Source organism: Manis pentadactyla, chromosome 4 (genome assembly GCF_030020395.1).
Source record: "Manis pentadactyla isolate mManPen7 chromosome 4, mManPen7.hap1, whole genome shotgun sequence".
NCBI classification, from domain to species: Eukaryota; Metazoa; Chordata; class Mammalia; order Pholidota; family Manidae; genus Manis; species Manis pentadactyla.
The window spans coordinates 95,478,666-95,499,630 of record NC_080022.1 but is presented as its reverse complement, the minus strand read 5'-3'; the positions used below and the strand labels follow the sequence as shown (position 1 = coordinate 95,499,630).

The following is a 20,965-nucleotide window of genomic DNA, read 5'->3' as shown; positions in this document are numbered from 1 at the left end:
GTACAATGCAGCTAGGGCTGTTAAGCCCTGGAGAGAAATGGAAATTGGTTTGAAAAGGAGAAAGAAGCTCAATAGTTCTGTATGGAAAATACTTAGAAATCATTACTTATCAAATAAAAACATACCTTTTAGATCTCCCTCTGATTTGTCTACCATATTTCTTTGGTTCAGATTCCTGAGAAGAGGCCAAAGAAGACTCTGCACAAGAATTATGCTCACAGTATTTTCTGTCACAGTTTCTTTCTTTACATGGCATAACACCAGATTCAGATAAGTATCTGAATGTCCTACGAGGTTTTGGCAAAGGATTTACAGAAGGTCCACAATCTTGTCCCTCAGGCTCAGAGTAAATATTTTCTAAGCTCTTGGTTATTCCATCTGAACTATTTGGAACTCTGAAATTCAGTTCTTTTTCTGAAGAGTTGCAATGTCCTAAAGCCAAATTTAAGATTTTATCTGGGGGAAGTGCTTCTATTTTCTTCCACAATATTTGTGAGGTATAGAAATTTCCTGGAGGTAATGAAGTGTCTGGATCCAAAACAACTTCTTTCCAGTTTTCAGTTTGTTTGACCTGAGAACATACCCAGTTGGATTCAGATCCATTTTTTAAAAAGTGTGTATCATCGTATTCATGTTTCTCACTTTCATCCTCACTTTGATCTTGACTTTCGGGATCTTCATTAATACCTACACCAACATTTTCAGAGTAGTTTGCATTCAACTTTTTGCTCCTTCTCTCAGCAACAGGATTTTTCTTAAGAAGAATTTCTTGATGACAGTTACTGTATCTCACTCCAGAGTCCTTTAGATGCCACTTATCTGGATTAGATGTACCATTAGTTATTCCTTCCCACTGAGAAATTTTTTGTTTGATATTTTTGCAGTGGCTTCTTGAAAATGTCTGAACAGCAGAACGAGAAAAACCAACATCCATGTTCCCCATTGGGTGCATGACAAATGATTAATTTTACTAAGTTTCCATTATAAGTAACTGAAATACTATATTCTTTATCCTGTCAGTTAGGATCCAAATAATTCCAGTATTTTCCTTTTATCTTTAACTTGGAAATTTCTTTTTAAAAAGGAAAACTTTGACCATTGATCTGTGTTGAAAATGTCTACAACTTTATCTTGAATAGTCCTATTAAAATGAGACAAGAATATGTTAAAATAGTTTTAAAATTTCCTAATTTAAACTCCACTAAAACACTGCTTACTTATCCCTAAATAATTCACTTACATTGCATGTGTAAAAATGTACCTATCATCCACTAAGTAATTCAACTCCATGAGTATATTCCTAAGATGGTGATCCAATACAGAGAAAATAATAATTATGGTGTGTCTCAAATTGTCAGCTTTAATGTTTTGCCATATTTAGTTTCCTAAAGTTAGGTAGAATGAGGTTTTATAAGAGATTACATGTAGTAGTATCCAATATTATTTTGTAATAAACCAATTCTTCATGAAGACTTCTCTTAATGAAACAAGGACCAACAAAATATTATAAAAAGCATACATATACAGAAATACATCTCAAGTAATCAAAAGATTCATGCATATATACAGAAAAAGAGCCAGTTAGTCTGGAAACACACCTTTGCTAATTTCCTCCTCCTGTCCCATGTTGAGAGATAATATTAGCCCACCATATTCCCTTATCTCACCTTTACTCTTAGTAGCATATACAGAGTGGATTCCATGAACACAGTGCTAAAGACAGTCCAAAGTGCCATTAACTATCAGTAGCTTTAAAATGTAATAACCTATTTTGTCATTGACTGAATTTCCCACATCTCTGCCACCACACCCTTGACCCAAATCAGCGAAAATACTTACAGTCACCATCACATTCCTTCCTTTTATATAGAGGGTTCAGTCATTTAGGTCCATAAACTGTTTCCTCAAATGTAAAATTTGGCAGAGAACTTTTCCTATCAACTGAGTAAAGACCCAATCCCAAGTTCTACTGTATACTGCTTATAAATAGCAACTGATTCAATACTTCCTGAGGCAGGGGTCATCCTTCCTCAAGCTTTGTCTGTGTGGCCTTGATTAACAAGCAGGAAAATATCTTGGCCTAGCTCTGTCAGTATAGCTGACCAAAACTGAAACATATACTACACACACACACACACACACACACACACACACACACACACACAGAGTTTATTCTAGGCATTTCCATCAACTTTTATTTAAATCATTCCTACAAGTTTATAGGAAAACCAGCTTTGCCAGCGGATAAACTTTGATGAGAGTCTGATGCAAAGAAAAGCTATTCTAAAAAACCGTAAGAAATTAAACTCACATGGATGGAAAAAAAAAAAACTAACAAAATAAAAACCTCAAAATGGAGAGGGCTGTACAACACAGAGAAGACTAGTAGTGATTCTACAGCATCTTACTACGCTGATGGACAGTGACTGTAATGGGATATGGGGGGGACTCGGTGATGGGGGGAGTCTAGTAACCATAATGTCGCTCATGTAATTGTAGATTGATACCAAAAAAAAAAAGACATGAAGTATAAAACCTATGCATGAGAATAACAAATAACATAAGCCCAGACATCACAAAAAATATCAAATTAATGAACGATAGTATGTCCATAAAAAAAAAAAACTCAAAATACCAAAGCTGATGTGCAGAACTCTTTTTTTATTTTGTCAGTGCCACCACTGCTCCAGGTCAGCACTCTGAGTTCCCCTCCTACTGGGGGGCAGGCCAGGCCAGAACTCTTGAAAAAAAACTAATGAATAGAACCTGAAGACCCATTCAGTTACAGCTCATTATTAGAATGCTGAAAATCTTTTTCTTAGTTCTGATGTTTACAGAGGATTCCTAAGGATTTTAGGGTATCCTTGACACTCAGGTTTTCTTCACTGGAAACAAGATAGGAGTATTTTTCTCTCTCCTAGGACCTGGTAGAGATTTATGGAAGTCCTTGTTAACTCTTTCTTTACTCTTCCCTTGTAAATGTGTTTTACGTATGAATGGGTCAAACTGAGAAGAAAAGGATGAAAATTGCTTGGAAAAAACTTTGAACTTGAAAATTACTGGCAACAAATGGCTTAATCTATGGAATTCACACACAAATATAAATGATGTATGCTGATAGTGTTTCAGTGGCAAGAGAGTACCATAGCAACATAAGACACTCCTAACATAGGTAAGTATAAAGAGAAACGCTACTTTTCCCAAATGTATGTATTAATACATTGCAGCTTTCAAAAATGGACAAACTATTTCAAAACCAAAAGAGTTTTAATATATTTTAACTAGATTAATGCCTGTACTGATAGTATAAACTGTCTTTATATCTGACTTCTCAGTTTCAATTTTTGTCAAATTGACTTAAACCCTTTATAATGTGGCTTGCCTATTCATACATACAAGCTGTGATTTTTGTTCCATCCAAAAAATAAGACTCATTCACCAAGAGCTGCCTCACTTTTTTTCTTACAGGCATCTCAGGTCTGACTGTCCTGAAAGCTACCTTGCCCCCCCCAGCATCTCTTACACCATGGTTCTCCTGGCCTGCAAGATGGGTTATATTTCATGTTCACCTCTCCAGTTTCTTGCCTTGACCTCCACTTGTCAGTGGACATTCTAAATACTGTGCGTTGACCCAGCTTTCAAGTCCTAGCTGTCTCCCAAGCTTCATCTTTTGAAAACTCCTGAAAACCAACCTTTTCACATATTGTCCCTAGAGACTGCATTCTCAAGCTTGCTTGAACATTCCAACAGAAACACAGGCTGAGATATACAACAGCTCCAACAATTTTTAAAACTGTTTGTTTCTTCTCTTAATACCACAAAATGAGTCAAAGACTTCAACTATTAAAGACTATTAAATCAAGCAGGACTCATAAAAAAGAGAAGGTAGGGCACACAATAATCACAATGGGCAAATCTCAACAGAATAAACAAGTCATTCAGTGAGCAAAAGAAGTAGAAATATGAAAAATCAAGCATGACTGTGTAATTTATAAAAAAAAAACCCTATCATATACAGGATTCTGTGTTTTAACATATTAAAAGAAACCAATTTGAACCCATTCAGGTAAGTGAAATTCTGTTTGGGAAAGAGAATATTGATGCTGTTATTTTACTTAACTCAAGTATTACATGGGTAAAGTTTCTTACTCCAAATCCTTTAAAATATTTCAATTGATTAAATATAAGTACCTTGCAAAACAGGAAGGGTTTGGAACATTCTAAAAGTTGATTTAAAAACTGATGAAAGGCACACTTTAAAATGGTTAACTTTTTGTTATGCAAATCTTACCTCAATTAGAAAGAAAACTGATGAAAGGGACAAGGAAGACTCCCTAGTTCTGGCCATGATGGAGTTAACTGGACTAGACGTGACTTCCCAACATAAATAACTATAATACTCAACTTATATAGAAAATTGAAGGGCCCCCACCAGTAAGATGGTGAACTTCCGGCTTCTCTTCCGGGTCCTCAGTTCCCGACGGCGCCACCTGAAGCCCAATCACCTCTCTCCCCCCTCCCACTCCCAGCACCTAGCCAATAGCCACCAGCCCCGTAGAAGTAACACCACAATCACCCCATGCCCCTTCCTATATAACCCAGCACCTTTCCCCAATAAAGCGGAATTCTCCGGTGAATTGCTGCTGTGTGTCGCTCCCTTCCTTTCAATGGTGCCGAAACCCGGGAGACGGGACACCCCAACTGGGCCCCGTCTTCCCCCGACACCAGCAGCAGCTTGCCCTCGTCCTCTTTTTTCCGGCGCTGGCTCCTCACACTCACCACTCCTCTCTGGCCTTTAGGTAAGTTTTCCCCCGGAGTGGGCCACTCTTCCCCGAGCTATCGCAGTGCCATTGACCGTGATCGTCCGGCAAGGCCCTGATGCTCGGGGATAAGGAGGGAATTCTCCCCACCTCAGGCCTTCACGGCTGCAGCAGACCCTCAGGCCCCCCTCCAACAGCCATAAATTGCCACCTCCGGCCTTCGCAGCTGCTGCAGACCCTCAGGCCCCCCCTCCAACAGCCATAAATTGCCACCTCCGGCCTTCACGGCTGCAGCAGACCCTCAGGCCCCCCTCCAACAGCCATAAATTGCCGCCTCCAGCCTTCACGGCTGCTGCAGACCCTCAGGCCCCTCCTCCAACAGCCATAAACGAGGTGACTCCTTTGTGGATGAGAACGCTCCCTTTTTCCCCTTCCTCCTGTTCTGCCTGCCAAAATCCATTCTGTCCGCCGAAAATTCCTAGTACTAGGTACCTCGGACTCCGGCACTCTGCCTTCTTAGAGAAGTCTGGGTGACGACCCACACTTCCTAAAAAACCGACTAATATACGAGTTTCTGCAGACCACCAAGGATCATCGGGGACGCCCTTTGTTTCCTTGCGGTCTGTTCCCAGTCCGAGGATCTCCATTCGTCTTCCCCTGTTTGTCTCCTTCTCTGTCCTTTAGCCATGGGAGCCTCCTCATCCCTCCCTGAAAGTTCACCTCTTGAATGCCTGCTCAAGTATCTAGCCACCCTCTCCCTGACGCCTGATATAAAACCAAAAACTTCTCCACAAATACTGCTCCCAAAATTGGCCGACATAGCCCCTAAACAATAACAACCAGTGGCCTGCAGGGGGAACTCTTGACCCTAACATCACTCACGATCTCTTTAACTACTGCCAGCGCCTGAAAAACTGGAAGGAGATTCCCTATACCGAAGCTTTCCACCTCCTCCCCCCGCCCACCCCCAAGTTCTCCTAGCCTGCAAGCCTTCTCCCCCGCAAAAGCCTCCCTTTCACTCCCTTCCCCCGACTCCCTCGCTGCCGCTGCCTCCTCCTCCCCCGCCTCACCCCAAGTTCTCCTAGCCTGCAAGCCGTCTCCCCCGCAAAAGCCTCCCGTTCACTCACTTTCCCCTCCTCTCCTACAACAACCCCTCCCCCTTCCTCCACCACCATCTCCTCCCCCACCTCACCCCCCTGCAGATCAAGCCTGAGCCTTTCAGCCCCCCTCTAACTAAGTTCTAAGAGCCTCCTCCGTCTTTGCCCCCATCACCTGTTTCTCCCCCACAGACTGAGCCAGAACCCTTCAGTCCTCCTCAGACTCAGTCCCGAGGGCCTCCCAAAATTATCGCCCCCCTCCAGGAGGTAGCAGGATCTGAAGGCATTGTGCGCGTTCACGTCCCTTTCTCCTTAGGAGATTTAGCCCAACTGGAGAAACGCCTAAGTTCCTCTTCCACTGATCCCACAACATACATCAGGGAGTTTCAATAGACCCTCCAGTCATACAGCCTCACACATCATGACATTTTCATGCTCCTAGCCAATACCCTCCCTCCTGAAGAGCATAGACGAGTTTGGGACTTTGCCCAAACGCACGCCACCACCGAAACCCACAGGACTGACCCTACCTATCCCCCTGGCCCCACTGCTGTCCCCGAACAAGACCCACACTGAGATTATAACACCACTGTGAGTCTCCGCTCTCGAGATATCTTCACCTGCTGCTTAATAGCCGGTCTGAAAAAAGCAGCTTGTAAATAATCAATTTTCAAAAGCTCCCTCCGAGTTCTTAGACTCACTCAAGCCCTATTACAGTACACCAGCCTGGACCCAGAAACACCTGACGGGAGACATGTCCTTATGACATACTTCCTAGCTCAAAGCTACCCCGACATTAAAGCTAAACTCAAAAAGTTAGAACAGGGTCCCGCTACCCCACAGACTGAGATCCTAACAGTAGCCTTTAAAGTCTTCCATAACCAGGTGGAGGAGAAAGAACGACGTAAAGAAAAGGCTGATCAGGCCAATTTCCAAATGTTGGCCCAGATGATAAAACCACAACCTGGGCACTCTTCTACAAACAAGCCCCCCACAGGAGCTTGTTTCAAGTGCGGACAAGAAGGACATTGGTCAAGGGCATGCCCCTCCCCCAGATCTACTACCACCCCATGCCCCAGATGCCACAAAAAGGGCCACTGGGGGTTTGCCTTCCCAGCCACCCGAAGGGGAGGCTGGACGAACAACCCCCATCCTAAGCCCGCCGTAGTGGGGCTGGCAGAAGAAGATTGATGGGGCCTGGGAGCTTCTCGCCCGACCATTTCCATCACCAAACAGGAGCCCAGGGTTACTTTAATAGTAGACGGTCGCCCCATCTCCTTCCTCCTAGATACAGGAGCCACCTTCTCAGTCTTGCAGGAATACCGGGGCCCTACCACGCCTGCCATTACTCCTATAGTCAGGGTAGGAGGTAAACAGATTTTCCCATTAAAACCCCCCCCCTTTTATGCACAATCCAAGACAATCTCATACCTTTCTCCCACTCCTTCCTGGTTATGCCCCAGTGTCCCATCCCCTAAGACGGGACATCCTTTCTCTCCTTCATGTTTCCATAACTATATCCACTCCCACAGACCCCAGTACTCCCTTTCTAATGGCCCTCATAGCCGACGACCCCCCTTTACCCAATGAAAGCTCCAGTTCCACCCTCATACACCCTGTAAACCCCAGAGTTTGGGACATTACAAGCCCCTCCGTGGCTCTATGTTTTCCTGCCTCTATCAAATTACGTGACCCCTCTCAGTATATCTGTCAGGCCCAATACGCCCCAACCACTTCAGTCCTCATAGGCCTCCAACCCATCATTCAAGATCTTTTAAACAAAAATTACCTCAGACCCACTCACTCCCCGTTTAATACCCCCATATTAGCTGTTAAAAAAACCAACAGATCTTTCCGCCTTGTCCAAGACCTTCGCCTCATCAACATGGCCATTGTCCCTATCCATCCCTTAGTCCCAAATCCATACACCCTTTTATCGCTGCCCTGCCTTGGCTTCCCAAGACCCCTCCTCCCAAGATTTTTTCGCCTTCACCTGGACAGACCCATACACAAGACATTCTGAACAACTCACTTAGACAGTTTTGCCACAAAGCTTCCGAGTCCACCTTATTACAATATGTGGACGATGTTCTACTCTGCAGTCCCTCGTGGGAACAGTCTCAACTTGACACTGCCTCCCTACTTAACCTTCTAGCTTCCAGAGGTTACCGAGTATCCCCTGTCAAAGCTCAAATCTCTTCCCCTTCTGTCACTTACCTCCGATTTCTTCTGTCTCAACAAAGAAAGTCCATTACCTTAGACAGAAGAAGACTCCTCTCTGACCTGCCCATTCCCAAAACCAAGACAGAAATTCTTTCCTTCCTAGGCCTGGCTAAGTATTTTACAGCGTAGATCCCTAACTTCTCCCTGTTGGCAAGACCCCTATACGACCTCAGCAAGGGCCCCCCTGAATAACCATTATCCTTCTCACCCCAACACTCCTTCATTAAGCTCCGTCGAGCCCTTGTGGAAGCCCCAGCTCTCCATCTTCCTGATCTGTCGAAGCCCTTCTCATTATACATTCATGAGAGGTCCAGTCAAGCTCTAGGAGTCCTAGGCCAATATTATAGCCCATCCTTTGCCCCAGTAGCTTATCTTTCCAAGCAATTAGACCCCACAGTTCGGGGATGAGCCCCCTGCCTACGGGCATTAGCCGCTGGACAGCTCTTGCAGAAAGAAGCTCATAAACTGACATTCAGGGTGCCCCTTACCATTCTGTCCCCACATCACCTAAAAGATCTCTTAACCTACAAAAGTTTACAGACTCTCCCTCCCTCCAGACTCCTGACCTTACTGTCCTCTTTCCTCCAAAATCCCGTTCACCCCCTTTGCCATCCATACCCGAATCATGACTTTTTCCTCCTTTACTGCTCTCTTGCTTTTTCTCCTCATTCCTATTGTCTTCCCCGCCACCCCAGCCTCCTTTGTATGGTGATTCAAAGTAAGACAGACTTACACACAGCATCAAACAAAAGTTACTGCCCTCACTGCCACATCAGACTGCCCTCTGAAAGGCTACTCTGAGCCTTTATACCTCCACTTTCCTCCCTCCACCAAAGTGTTCACTAGCAGCTACCTTTATTCTCCCTACCTCTGCTTCCTCTATGACCAAAGACAAGCCTATTACAGGTGATGGCAAGACACCTACGGGGGACGTCCCTACTGGTCTTGTGCTATTCACTACATGGGTAACTCCCGGTACCCACAGTATTACTCCTCCAACCATTTCATGAAATACCCCAACGGCTCATTCTCCTTATCAATCCCAGATCCCTGGGACTCTCGATGGGCCGCCGGGGTCACAGCCTCAGTTTACTATGGGGAGTCCTCGACCCCCCACGGTACCCTTCATCTCTCTCGAGAGTATGTTCCCTCTCACTCCCAGATCTCTCAATTTGCATCAGATATCGGAGATTCCGAAAAAGTCATTATACAAACTCTTGATGACACTTCTTCATCTTCTTATTCCTCCTCCTCTTGGTTACAGCTTATTCAAGACACCACCATCTTTCTCAACCACACCCTCAACACCGCCAATTGTTTCTTGTGCGCATCACTACAGCGCCCATTGCTGGCCGCCGTGCCCCTTAATATTTCCAACTACTCCTTCCATGCAGAAGGACAACCCCTCTGCCCCCTGGCAGACATACCCCTATAAGAACCAGAATATGCAGATAATCTCACCATCCACCACTGTGTAGGCCCAGCTCCACCCCCCTCCAGCGCACTTCACTGCCTCTCTATCTACACCCCTACTTCTGGCTCTAAGACTCTTACTCAACCGGGACACTTCTTTTGGTGTAATGGCAGTCTTTTCAACTCACTGCCTCCCAACTCTGATATACCCTGCATTCTCGTCACCCTAATCCCACAGCTTACACTTTACAGCATGGCAGAATTCCTTGAGCTCCAACCTCCCTTGCCCTCTTGCACAAAAAGGGCTGCTTTCCTTCCCATCATGGTTGGTATCTCTTTGACCACCTCAGCCATTGGGGCAGGGTTTTCCAGAAGAGCCGTGGGTCACTCTCTATGGGCAATTAAAGATCTCAACGCCAAACTTGAGGGAGCCCTGACATCCACTGCTGATTCCCTGGCCTCTCTCCAAAGACAGGTCACTTCGCTAGCTAAGGTCACCCTTCAAAACCGGCGGGCCTTAGATCTGCTTACAGCCAAAAAGGGCGGCACCTGCGTCTTCCTTCGAGAGGAGTGCTGCTATTACATCAATGAATCCGGCATTGTGGAAACTGACATTACCAAACTCACCGACCTTGCCTCCAGCCTCCACTCTGCTTCCAATTCCAACCCATTCTCTTCAATACTAACAAACCCCCTCCTTACCTGGCTCTGGCCCACTGCAGGCCCCATAATAATCATTCTTCTCGCCTGTCTCTTCTTACCCTGTATAATAAAGTTCATCAAATCCCAAGTCAGAAAAATCTCTAGTCAAACTTTCAACCAGCTTTTACTCAGGAACTATCAGCTTCTGGCCACAGATGATCCCTCACCCTCACGTAACCTCCTCACCACATGCTGAGATGGACCCCTCTCTCCGCTGGAAACTGTTCCTGGAAACAATGGCCGCAGACGCCTGGCTTCTGGCACCCATATCCTCTTGGCACCATTAGAATCAACAAGTCCTCGACCTATGGTTACAGGGAACCTTCATTGATTTCCAACCTGAAGAAGTCCACATCTACTCGTCCTTACTGTGGGGAGTCCTATCAACCCTTTCCCCCCAATCCTCAAGCCCTCACTCCCTTCTCCGCCCCCGTTCAGCAGGAAGTAGTCAGAAAGAAAGCAACGTCCACAACCCCATAGAGGAGAAAGGGGGGAATGAAGGGCCCCCACCAGTAAGATGGCGAACTTCCGGCTTCTCTTCCGGGTCCTCAGTTCCCGACGGCGCCACCTGAAGCCCAATCACCCCTCTCCCCACTCCCACTCCCAGCACCTAGCCAATAGCTACCAGCCCCGTAGAAGTAACACCACAATCACCCCATGCCCCTTCCTATATAACCCAGCACCTTTCCCCAATAAAGCGGAATTCTCCGGTGAATTGCTGCTGTACCTTGCAAAACAGGAAGGGTTTGGAACATTCTAAAAGTTGATTTAAAAACTGATGAAAGGCACACTTTAAAATGGTTAACTTTTTGTTATTCAAATCTTACCTCAATTAGAAAGAAAACTGATGAAAGGGACAAGGAAGACTCCCTAATTCTGGCCATGATGGAGTTAACTGGACTAGACGTGACTTCCCAACATAAATAACTATAATACTCAACTTATATAGAAAATAAATGCTTTCAATCACAATACAGGTAGGTCACAGGGAGGGCAGTACAGCACGGAGAAGAGCATCTTACTCCGTTGATAGACAGTGACCGCAACGGAGGGGATGAGGCCTTGATAACATGGGTGAATGTTGAAATCGCTGTGTTGTTTATCATAAGATTGTATATCAATGATACTTGATATACTTGATATACTTGTAATCATAAGAAACCATCATAAGATTGTATATCAATGATAGTCTAATTTTAAAAATGCTTTCAGATACTGGATAACAGACAGCAGAGGAATGTGATCTCTGAAAGAAGGAAAACAAGTGAGGCAGGCACTGATGGCCCAGCTTCCACTCTGGAGGGTCTTTCCCGAAATTAGCAGAGAGCATGGTAACCTTGCTGAGTTAAGGATTAAGAGATCAGAGTTTGGAGGGGCTGAGACAGATGGAATTTGCAGGGCAGAGTATCAGACAGGAGGAACAACACAGAGAAAAAGCTCCAGAAATCAGTATAGGATCCCACTGAATCTTGGGTTGAATACTAAGCTACTAACGCATAGGGTAACAATGCACAAGACTGGACAACAAATTTCTGAGGAAAGAACAACTACTGGGGACCTGTAAGCTGATTAATACCCAGAGTTCACAAAGGATGGGAGATGTTCAACTTCCAATGATCTACAGAGGAACAGCCTTGTTGGTCCCTCAGGTAGTTCAGTAGTGACATTAGGAGATCATGGCTTACCAGCAGGACTAAAATACCCCTACAGAAGGCTATTTTAGAGCAATTTTAACAAAGCTTTAAAAAAGCTTCAAAAGGATCAAATTGATTTCATAAGTACCTATGAAAACAAAACTCAGTAATTTTTACATGAAGAAAACAAAATTCAAACACTCAGCAATTAACATTTACAATGCCCAGCATCCAATTAAAATTACTAAACATGCAAAGAAACCTAAAAATGAGACCCATAATCAGGAGGAAAATCAGTCAGCAGAAAAAGGACCAAAAATTACAGATCTGATGGAGCTGGCAGACAAGGACTTCAAGTCAGATACTTCAAAAATTAAACATACACTTAAAAGAAAATCTGAACATAATGAGAAGTGGAAGATATGAAAAAGAAAACAAATGGAACTTCTGGAGCTTAAAAATACCCTATGTGAAATGAAAAATTCCCTGGATGGGTTAAACAGCAGATTTTAGATACTGCAGAAGAAGGGATCAATGAAGTTGAATAAGAAGCAATAGAAACTGTCAAAAAACAAAAACTGAAGCACAGAGAGAAGAAAAGGCTAATGCTGAAATGAGAAGAAAACAAAAAACAGAACCTCAGTGGGACAATATCAAGAGGTTTACTTTGGGAAGTAAACCCAAATTGTTACTAATGGGAATCCCAGAAGTGAAAAGGGGTGAGGAGGCAGAGACTATTTCAAGAAAGGAGAGTTGAAATTTTTCTAAATTTGATGAAAACTCTAAACCTGTAGATCCAAAAGACTCAATAAATGCCACACAAGGTAAACACTAAGAAAGTCTTATTAAGACAAAACATAATCAAGTTGCTGAAATTCACTGATTTAGAGAAAATTCTTAGGTGGCCAGAGTGGGGCAAATTACATATAAGGGAAATAAAGTAAGCCTGAAAACAATGGAATATATTTTAAGTGCTGGGGGAAAAAAAACTGTTAATCTAGAATTCTAGACACAGTCTCCAAAATGAAGGTGAATTAGACATTTTCAGTTAAACAAAAGCTGTGAGAATTTGTCAACAGCAAACCTGTACTCAGGGCCAGTGGTGTAACTTGTGGGTCACAGAGTGCAATTTGAAAATGTGGGGCCCCACATTTTTTTATTCAAGATACAGGAAAAGTGCTTTAAATTAAGGTATGCATGAAGCTTTTTTCTTTCTTCTGCAGTCTCTCTTTCAACTAGTCACGGTGTTTTTTTTACTTATTATTTAATGTGTTAAGTAAAAAAATTAAAAAATTTTAACTTTTAGCATGAGTTTTACCACTTATCTATACATTGTGCAATGTATCTTAAATACAAATATTGGAGCATTTAATTTGTGCACAGAATCATTGAAAGAAAGTAATTCTTATTTTGTGGCTTGTCCTGAAGGGTACCTTGAAGCTGGCCAGAAGAAACAAACACAGCCAGATTCAGGAAGGTTGGAGGGAGGAAAAGAGGGTTCCCTTAGGCATGGAACCAGCCAAGAGAATGTTCACTGGCCCTTGGGATACTTATTGGGAGCATGCGGATTCTCACAGGAATGTGGGAGCCGAGTCCTCTCATGTGGGGCATGCACATGCTCACTTGGGCTTAACGGCTGCTGGAATCCCCTCTCCTGCCAGCCACCAACGTGCCATGCTCTGGCTGAGGTATGGTCTGAGGAAGTACATCCAGGTATCTCCTCATCACACAGACCTGTCTCCCCAACTCATGACAGATAGGTAACCCCCAAGGATCTTTAAATCTCTGCCCAAAACACTTGATGTATGGATCAGGGTGGACAATGGGCTTGCCCCAACAAAACCAAAGCCTCCACCTGGCTGCTCAGGAGATTCACCACAGTGCTACATTGTGGGCAGGGTAGTCATCATCATGCCTGCCTCAAGACACCATGGGGTGTACATGCCCAACCTCAACCCTTACATACCCAGGCTTCTGCTGGGAGCAGAGGGTGGTGGTGGTCAGAGGGTATAGGTGGGGAAGGAGAAACCAGGCAGAGCTAGGTGTGCCAGGAGCTGGAGAGAGGGCAGTTGAGAACCCATTGTAGGGAGGTGGTGGTAGGCTGGACCCTGAGTGAATTCAGACTCTAAGTCCCTGGTGCACACTACATTGCCCAATCAGACTTCACTTACAAAACACAAAGTCAAAGATAAAATTATCACAATTCCAAGTTCGCTACTGAAGAGCATAATATTCCAGAGGGTCCTTCTAAGTGCAGGACACTGTGCAACCACATTGATTGTATGCCCATGAAGCTGGCTCTGCTTCACTATAAGAAATATTAAAGAAAGTTATTCAATTTGAAGAAAAATGATACTAGATGGAAATCTGGATATAAACAAAGGAATGAAGAGAACCAAAAATGGTACACATGGGAAACCAAAAAGACATTTTTTTTATTAATAATCTCTTTAAAAGATGATTGTTTAAAGTAAACATAATAATGTACTGTGGAATTTATAACAATGTAGAAGTAAAATGTAAGATGAGCACAAAGGAGGGCAAGAAAAATGGAAATACAGTACTCGAAGTTTCTTACTTTATATATGAAGTGATACATTATTTGAAGGAGATAGATTAAAGTTGTATGTTGCAAACTCTAAAATACAATTAAAAGAAAAAAAGAAATAGGCAAGAAGTTAATAGAAAAGATTAAATGGAATTCTAAAAAACACTCAGGGCAGAAAAAGAAGGAGGGGAAAAGAGGAAGAACCAGAAGAACAAGAACCGAAAAACCCACATGGGAGAAACAGAAATGAACAGCAAGATGGTACACTTAAATCTGACTGTAGCAATAATTATAGTACATGTAATATGCTCAGCTCTAAATAAAAGGCAAAGATGATCAAACTTGATAAAAAATCAAGACCTAACTCCACATTTTTATAAACAGTTCACTTAGAATATAAAGACATAGATTTGTTAAAGTAAAGATATATAAATACCAAAGTAAATACAATGCAAGAACACTGGATAGGCTATATTAACATCAGACAAACTAGACTTCTGGGAAAGAAATTCCAGAGATAATGAGGAACATTTCAAATAGATAAGAGAGTCATTCATCAAGAAGACCTAACAATCCTGAATGTTTATGTACCTAATAACAATTTTGAAGTGCAAGAGCAAAAAAATGTAGAAACTAAAAAGAAAACAGACAAATCCATAATTTTAGTGAGGATCACTCTTCATTAATAACTTGTAGAAAAATTGACAAAAAAATCAATAAATATATAAAAGACTTGAATACCACTGCCAAATGAAATTGATTAAGTGACATTCTGGAACACTACACCACACAACAAAAGAATATATGTTCTGTTCAAGTATATGGCACATTTACCAATAGACCATATGTTGGTCCAATAAAATAAGACGATAAATTTAAGAAGATTGAAATCATTCTAAAAATGTTCTCTGATCCACAACGGAACCGAATTTTTTAAATCAACAATCAAAAGATATATGTAAATACTAAAATATTTGGAAATATATGCTTACATTGCAAAAGAAAAAAGGTTTAAAAACAATGAATGAGAAAACTATTTCCTGCTCTTAAACTGAAACACATTTTTTACCATATTAAATTTCAATTTATTTTAAATTTCTCTCCAGATTAAATGCTGTAGCTTAACATCTGTTTAAATTATCCTATTGCCAATGCTGCACAAAATATACCATCCTTTTCAATATTATATCTTCCAAACCCTGTAGTGAAATTTGAGGGTCATTATTCTACCTAACAGCTGAAAAAATCCTAATGACTTAAGGTTTTCCCTTAAAAGAAAAAAAAGGTAAATAAACCCAAAATCCAAAGCAAGTGGAAGAAGGAAGTAACAGTGAATATTACTGAAATATCAATATATGAACAGCACAGAAAAATCATATAATAAAACAAGTTATTTGAAAAGGTCAATAAATTGACAAGCCTCTAGGTGGACTGAGCAAATAAAAAAGAAAAAGCACAAATTAGCAATATCAGAAATGAAAAAAAGGGCATCACTGCAGATCCTACATTAAAGGATATAAAGTACTATTATGAATAAATTTATGCCAGACAACTTATTAAATGGATAAATCCTTGAAAGATACGAATTACCAAAACTGATGCAATAAGATATACTTTAAATTAAAATTTTTATTAAAAAATCTACACATAAAGAAAAATCCAGAAACAGAAAGAGTGTCACAAAATTTTACTAAACACCTAAAGAAGTAATAGCAAGGGTGAGGAAATACTTTCTAATTCATAAGACCAGAATTACCATGTTAGAAAACCAAAGACATCACAAGAGAAGAAAAATAGAGATTAATATAATTCATGAACATGAATTTGTAAGTCCTATAAAAATATTTTCAAATAAAATCCTAAATAAATATTAAAAGGTTACTATGCCATGACTAAGTAGAGTTCATAACAGAATGCAGTTGCTTTAACATTGAAAGTCATCATATCTATGACACATACCAAAAAACTACTATATGATTATCTTAATAGATGTAGAAAAAAACATGAAAAAAATTGACACCCATTCATAATTGGAGGAAAAAACTCTCCAGTAAATCAGAAATTGAATTTCTACAATCTAATAAAGGGCATGCATGAAAAAACTACTGCTAATATCACCAAATGTTAAAGGACTGAACACCTTCCCTTAAAATCGGAAAAACGGCTTCACTGCTTTTATTCAACACTGTATGATAAGTCATAGTCAATGAAATAAAGCAAGAAAAATTAAATAAAAGGTATTCAGTTTGAAAAGGTATTTTTTTTTGTAAGCCACATGACTGTACATGTAGAAAATCCTAAAAAACTACAATTACAAGTCAGCAGAATTCATCAGAGAATTTTATCAAGGTCTCAGGATCCTATTTGGTCAATACATAAGAATTAATTGTACTTACACATATTGGAAATAAACAATTAGAAATAAAATAGCATTTATAGTATCATAACAAACATGAAATACTTAAGGGCACAAGACTTTTACACTTAAAACTATAAGATTCTGCTGAGAAAAAAAGAATAACTAAAACAGCTATACCACATTAATGAACTAAAAGACAATTTTGTTAAGATATCATATTCTCTCAAAATTGATCTATAGATTCAACACAATCCTTATCAAAATCACAGCAGGCTCTGAAGACTGCAGAACAGACCAACTATACCTGGTAAAGAAGAGAAGACCACACAGAAAAGGGTAAAGTGGCAGAGACATGATTAATCCCAGCTCTTTCCCCATCCCAGTCCACAGGTGGGAGGAAGAATGAAGTAGGAAGAGGATAGGTGCTCAGGAAATCTGCACACCTGGCCCTGGAGATCTGCTCTGGAAACATGAGTCCACTTTTCATTGAATTCTGATGATTAGTGGGGCTGGACACTGGGAAGAGTTGGAGTAATCTCGGAGGCTGAGAATCCAGCGGCTTATGGGGACAGGCAGACTCCGTGGGTTGTGCTGAGACCCAAAATAGAGGCTGTAGTTTGAAAGATTTACCAGCAGTGGGAAGAGTGCCAGAGGTGGGTGAGGGTTGGATGGAGTTCTCTCTACAGGAGAAAGGGCAGGTGGATGATACTTTCCAGCCTTCCCTCTGCCCGACAGGTTGGGCACTTTTGGGAGACCCAAACATTCCATCCCCTTTGCTGGTGGCTCAGCCCTGAGGTGCTTCCCTGTGCACCCACCTGCTCGCCTGGCCAGCCTGGCCCAGCAGTGTCAGAGGTTTCTGTCTGGCAGGCAAGGGAAGGCTTTCACAGCTTTCTCAACTTTGTCTCAGCCCAATTAGAGAGGTGCCTGCAGGAGCCAGTTACAAGCACTCCTTCCTCCTTGTAGGCAGCCCAGCCTGGTGCTGCATGCCAAGTCCCACTGCACACCAGTGTGCCCTGTAGCCACTGCCACAATGTGAACCTCCAACTTACTACCACCACACACCTGCTCCAGAGTTAAGTAACTGCCCCCACCCACTCCGTTAACCCAGTAGCTCTGCTATTCCTGTAGAGGAGGCAAAGGGTGGTCCCACCCATAATGATTCCAGCAGAAATGCCACTGCTCTGCTCACAAAGGGCAACTGAGGCAAACTGCCAGCCACAATGAACTGAGATAAACCATTTCCCACAGACAGACAGAAAGGCATCCCTACCTATAGCCCACCAACAGCAACTGGGGTTTCACAGCAAAGGAGAACAAGGCACTGGAGAGTAAAGGGTCTTGAGCTTCTGGGCACCACAGGACACTTTATTCATGAAGCTGTTACTCTCTAGACCAAGAAGCATATCACATCCATCTAATACAAAGGAAGAAACATGGAAACCCTGACAAAATGAGAAGGCAGAGGAATATGTTCCAAACAAAACTACAGGATAAGACACCAGAAAGAGGGCTAAATGAAATGGAGATCACCGATCTTCTTGATAAAGACTGCATAGTAACAGACATAAATAGGCTCACTGACCTGCAGATAAGTAAAGTATTGAGGATCTCAGGGAGTATGTCAACAAAGAGAAGAGTTGAAAAAGAATGAGTAATGAACTGATGCAAGTAGAGAAGACAATGAGAAGGAAATTAGAGAAATGGAAAACAATGTAGCTGAGGAACAGAGAGAAAAAAGAATCTCTAGAAATGAGAGGATGTTGAGAGAGCTGTGTGACAACTCCAAACAAAACAATATTTGCATAATAGGAGTACCAGAAAGAGAAGAGAGGGAAAAAGGGATAGAAAAGTCTCTTTGAAAACTTCCCTAATCTGGGGAACCAAATAGACACCCAGGTCACAGAAGTGAAGAGAGCCCCTAACAAAATGAACCCCAGGAAGACAATACAAAGACACATAAATATTAAAATGACCAAGATTAAGGATAAGGAGAGAGTACTGAAAGCAGCCAGAGAGAGAAAAAAGATTAGTTGTAAGGGAAACCCCATCAGGCTATCAGGAGACTTCTCAGCAGAAACTTTACAGGCCAGAAGGGAGTGGCATGAAATATCTAATATCTAACGAAAAAGAAGGACCTTCAATCAAGAATCTTCTACCCAGCAAGAGTATCATTCAAATTTGAAGGAGAGATTGAACTTTTCCCAGATAAATGAAGGCTGTAGGAATTTACAAAAACTAAAACTAAACAAGCATTACAGGATATGTTAAAGGGACTTCTGTAGATGGAAATGTTCTTAAACCTAAATAATTTTCACCAGTGAAAATAAATCCACAGTAAAGGTAGTGTTTCAATTACTTAGTAAGCAAGTAGAAATTAAAAAAAAAGAAAACACAAGTAGTAAAATCAACTATATACAAAATTAGTCAAGGGATATAGAAAAAATGCAGATTATGACACCTAACACATGAAGTGTGGAAGAGGAAGATGAAGAAAAAAAGAAATACTTTTAGACTGTGTTTGAAACAGAGCAATCATCAACTTAATATAGACTGTTATATAGTTAGGAAGCTATCATTGAACCTTAAGGTAACTACAAACCTAAAGGCTATAATAGATACACAAAAAATTTTTAATGAGAGATCCAATCACAACACTAAAGAAAATCATCAAATAAAAAGATAAGAATATAAAAGAGGAAGAAAAGAACAGAGAGGAAGTATGAAAACAAATAGAAAACAAAAAAATGGCAGTAAGTACATACCTATCAATGATTATCTTAAATGTAAATGGACTGAGTGCACCAATCAAAAGACAGAGTAGCAGGATGGATAAAGAAACAAACCCATCTATATGCTCTCTACAAGAGACTCATTTCAGACCCAAAGGCATACACAGACTGAAAGTGAAGGGATGGAAAAAGACATTTCATGCAAATAACAGGGAGAAAAAAAGTAGGAGTAGCAGTACTTATATCAAACAAAATAGATTTTAAAACAAAGTCAGTAACAAGAGACAAAGAAGGACATTACAGAATGATAAAGGGATCAGTCAAATAAGAGGATATAAATAACTCATCCACCTCAACACCATAAAAACCCAAATAACCTGATTAAAAAATGGACAGAGGGGAGAGAGGATAAGATGGCCGCATGAGTAGGGTGGCAGAAATCTCCTCCCCAAACCATATATATTTTGAAAATACAGCAAATACAACTATTCCTAAAAGAATGACCACAAGATACAGTACACCAGTCAGGCTACATCTGCGAGAACCCAACATCTCATAGAGAAGAGTAAGGTACAAAGCCGAGACCTGGTGGGACCTGAGCACTCTCCCACCCCAGCTCACCAGCGGGAGGAAAAGAATTAGAGGGGGGAGGGAGAGGAAGCACAGGACTGGTAAATAATCAGCCCTAGTAATTTGCCCCAGGAGTGCAGACACACATTGCATGGTGCTCTGGATATTAGCAGAGTGGAAAAGCAAAATCTGAGACTAAGACTGTGAACAATTCCCACAACCAGCTGTCCTGGGACAAAAGAAAAGCAGGTGCTTAAAAAGTCTTAAAGGGACAAGGGTTTAATAGGTAGACAAAATTGTCCTGGCACACTCAGCCCAGCAGGCTGGGAACTTTAAGGAGCTTCAGGAGCCCTATCTGCCTGGTTGGCAGTGGAGCTCCGAGGCCCCTCACTGCGATAGGCAGCCTGCCATTCCTACCTCCCTGCCAGCACCTGTGAGCGAACCCTGCCATTGCAGCAGACCAGCTGGAGAGCAGCCCCACCTACAATAAACACACAGCTTAACATAGAGGCTTCTCCTTGCACGCATCTAACCAACCCAGACCCAGAGGCTGCTCCCTGTGTGTGGCTGAACGGAACAGACAGTGGACATGGGTGCATAGAACAGGAGGCAAGAAGGGGCCTTGTTCTCATGACAGAACAGGCGCCGCCTGCCTCCAACCCCTGCCAGTGCCCTAGGCCAACACAAGGGTGGCCCCGCCCAAGGCAGCTTAGGGGATCAACTCAGAGGTTTCTCCCTGCATGGCATGGTTGACCAGCACAGATGGAGGAGATAGGTGCAGAGACTGGGAGGCATGAAGGGCCTTGTCCTTGCGGCCTGTGACCTCCACCAGTGCCCTAGATCATCCCGAGGGCCGCCCCATTTATAGCAGCCTAGGGGATTAACCCAGAGGCTGCTCCCTGGGCGCAGTTAACCAGCACAGACAGCAGA

At 42.2% G+C, this 20,965-nt stretch overlaps 1 protein-coding gene across 4 annotated transcripts in view; it reads right to left on the bottom strand.

Moving 5' to 3' along the window:
- Window positions 1–20,965, bottom strand: part of DENND2C (DENN domain containing 2C) — a 97,635-nt gene that overhangs the window by 52,703 nt on the left and 23,967 nt on the right. For all 4 annotated transcript variants that reach the window (XR_008997081.1, XM_036923375.2, XM_036923376.2 and 1 more), the window contains exon 2: window positions 126–1,141. Coding sequence is in view for 3 of the 4 variants with exons in the window: in XM_036923375.2 (XP_036779270.2) it covers window positions 126–952 (827 nt within the window). In the remaining variant the exon portion in view is untranslated. The remainder of the gene's footprint in view (window positions 1–125; window positions 1,142–20,965) is intronic.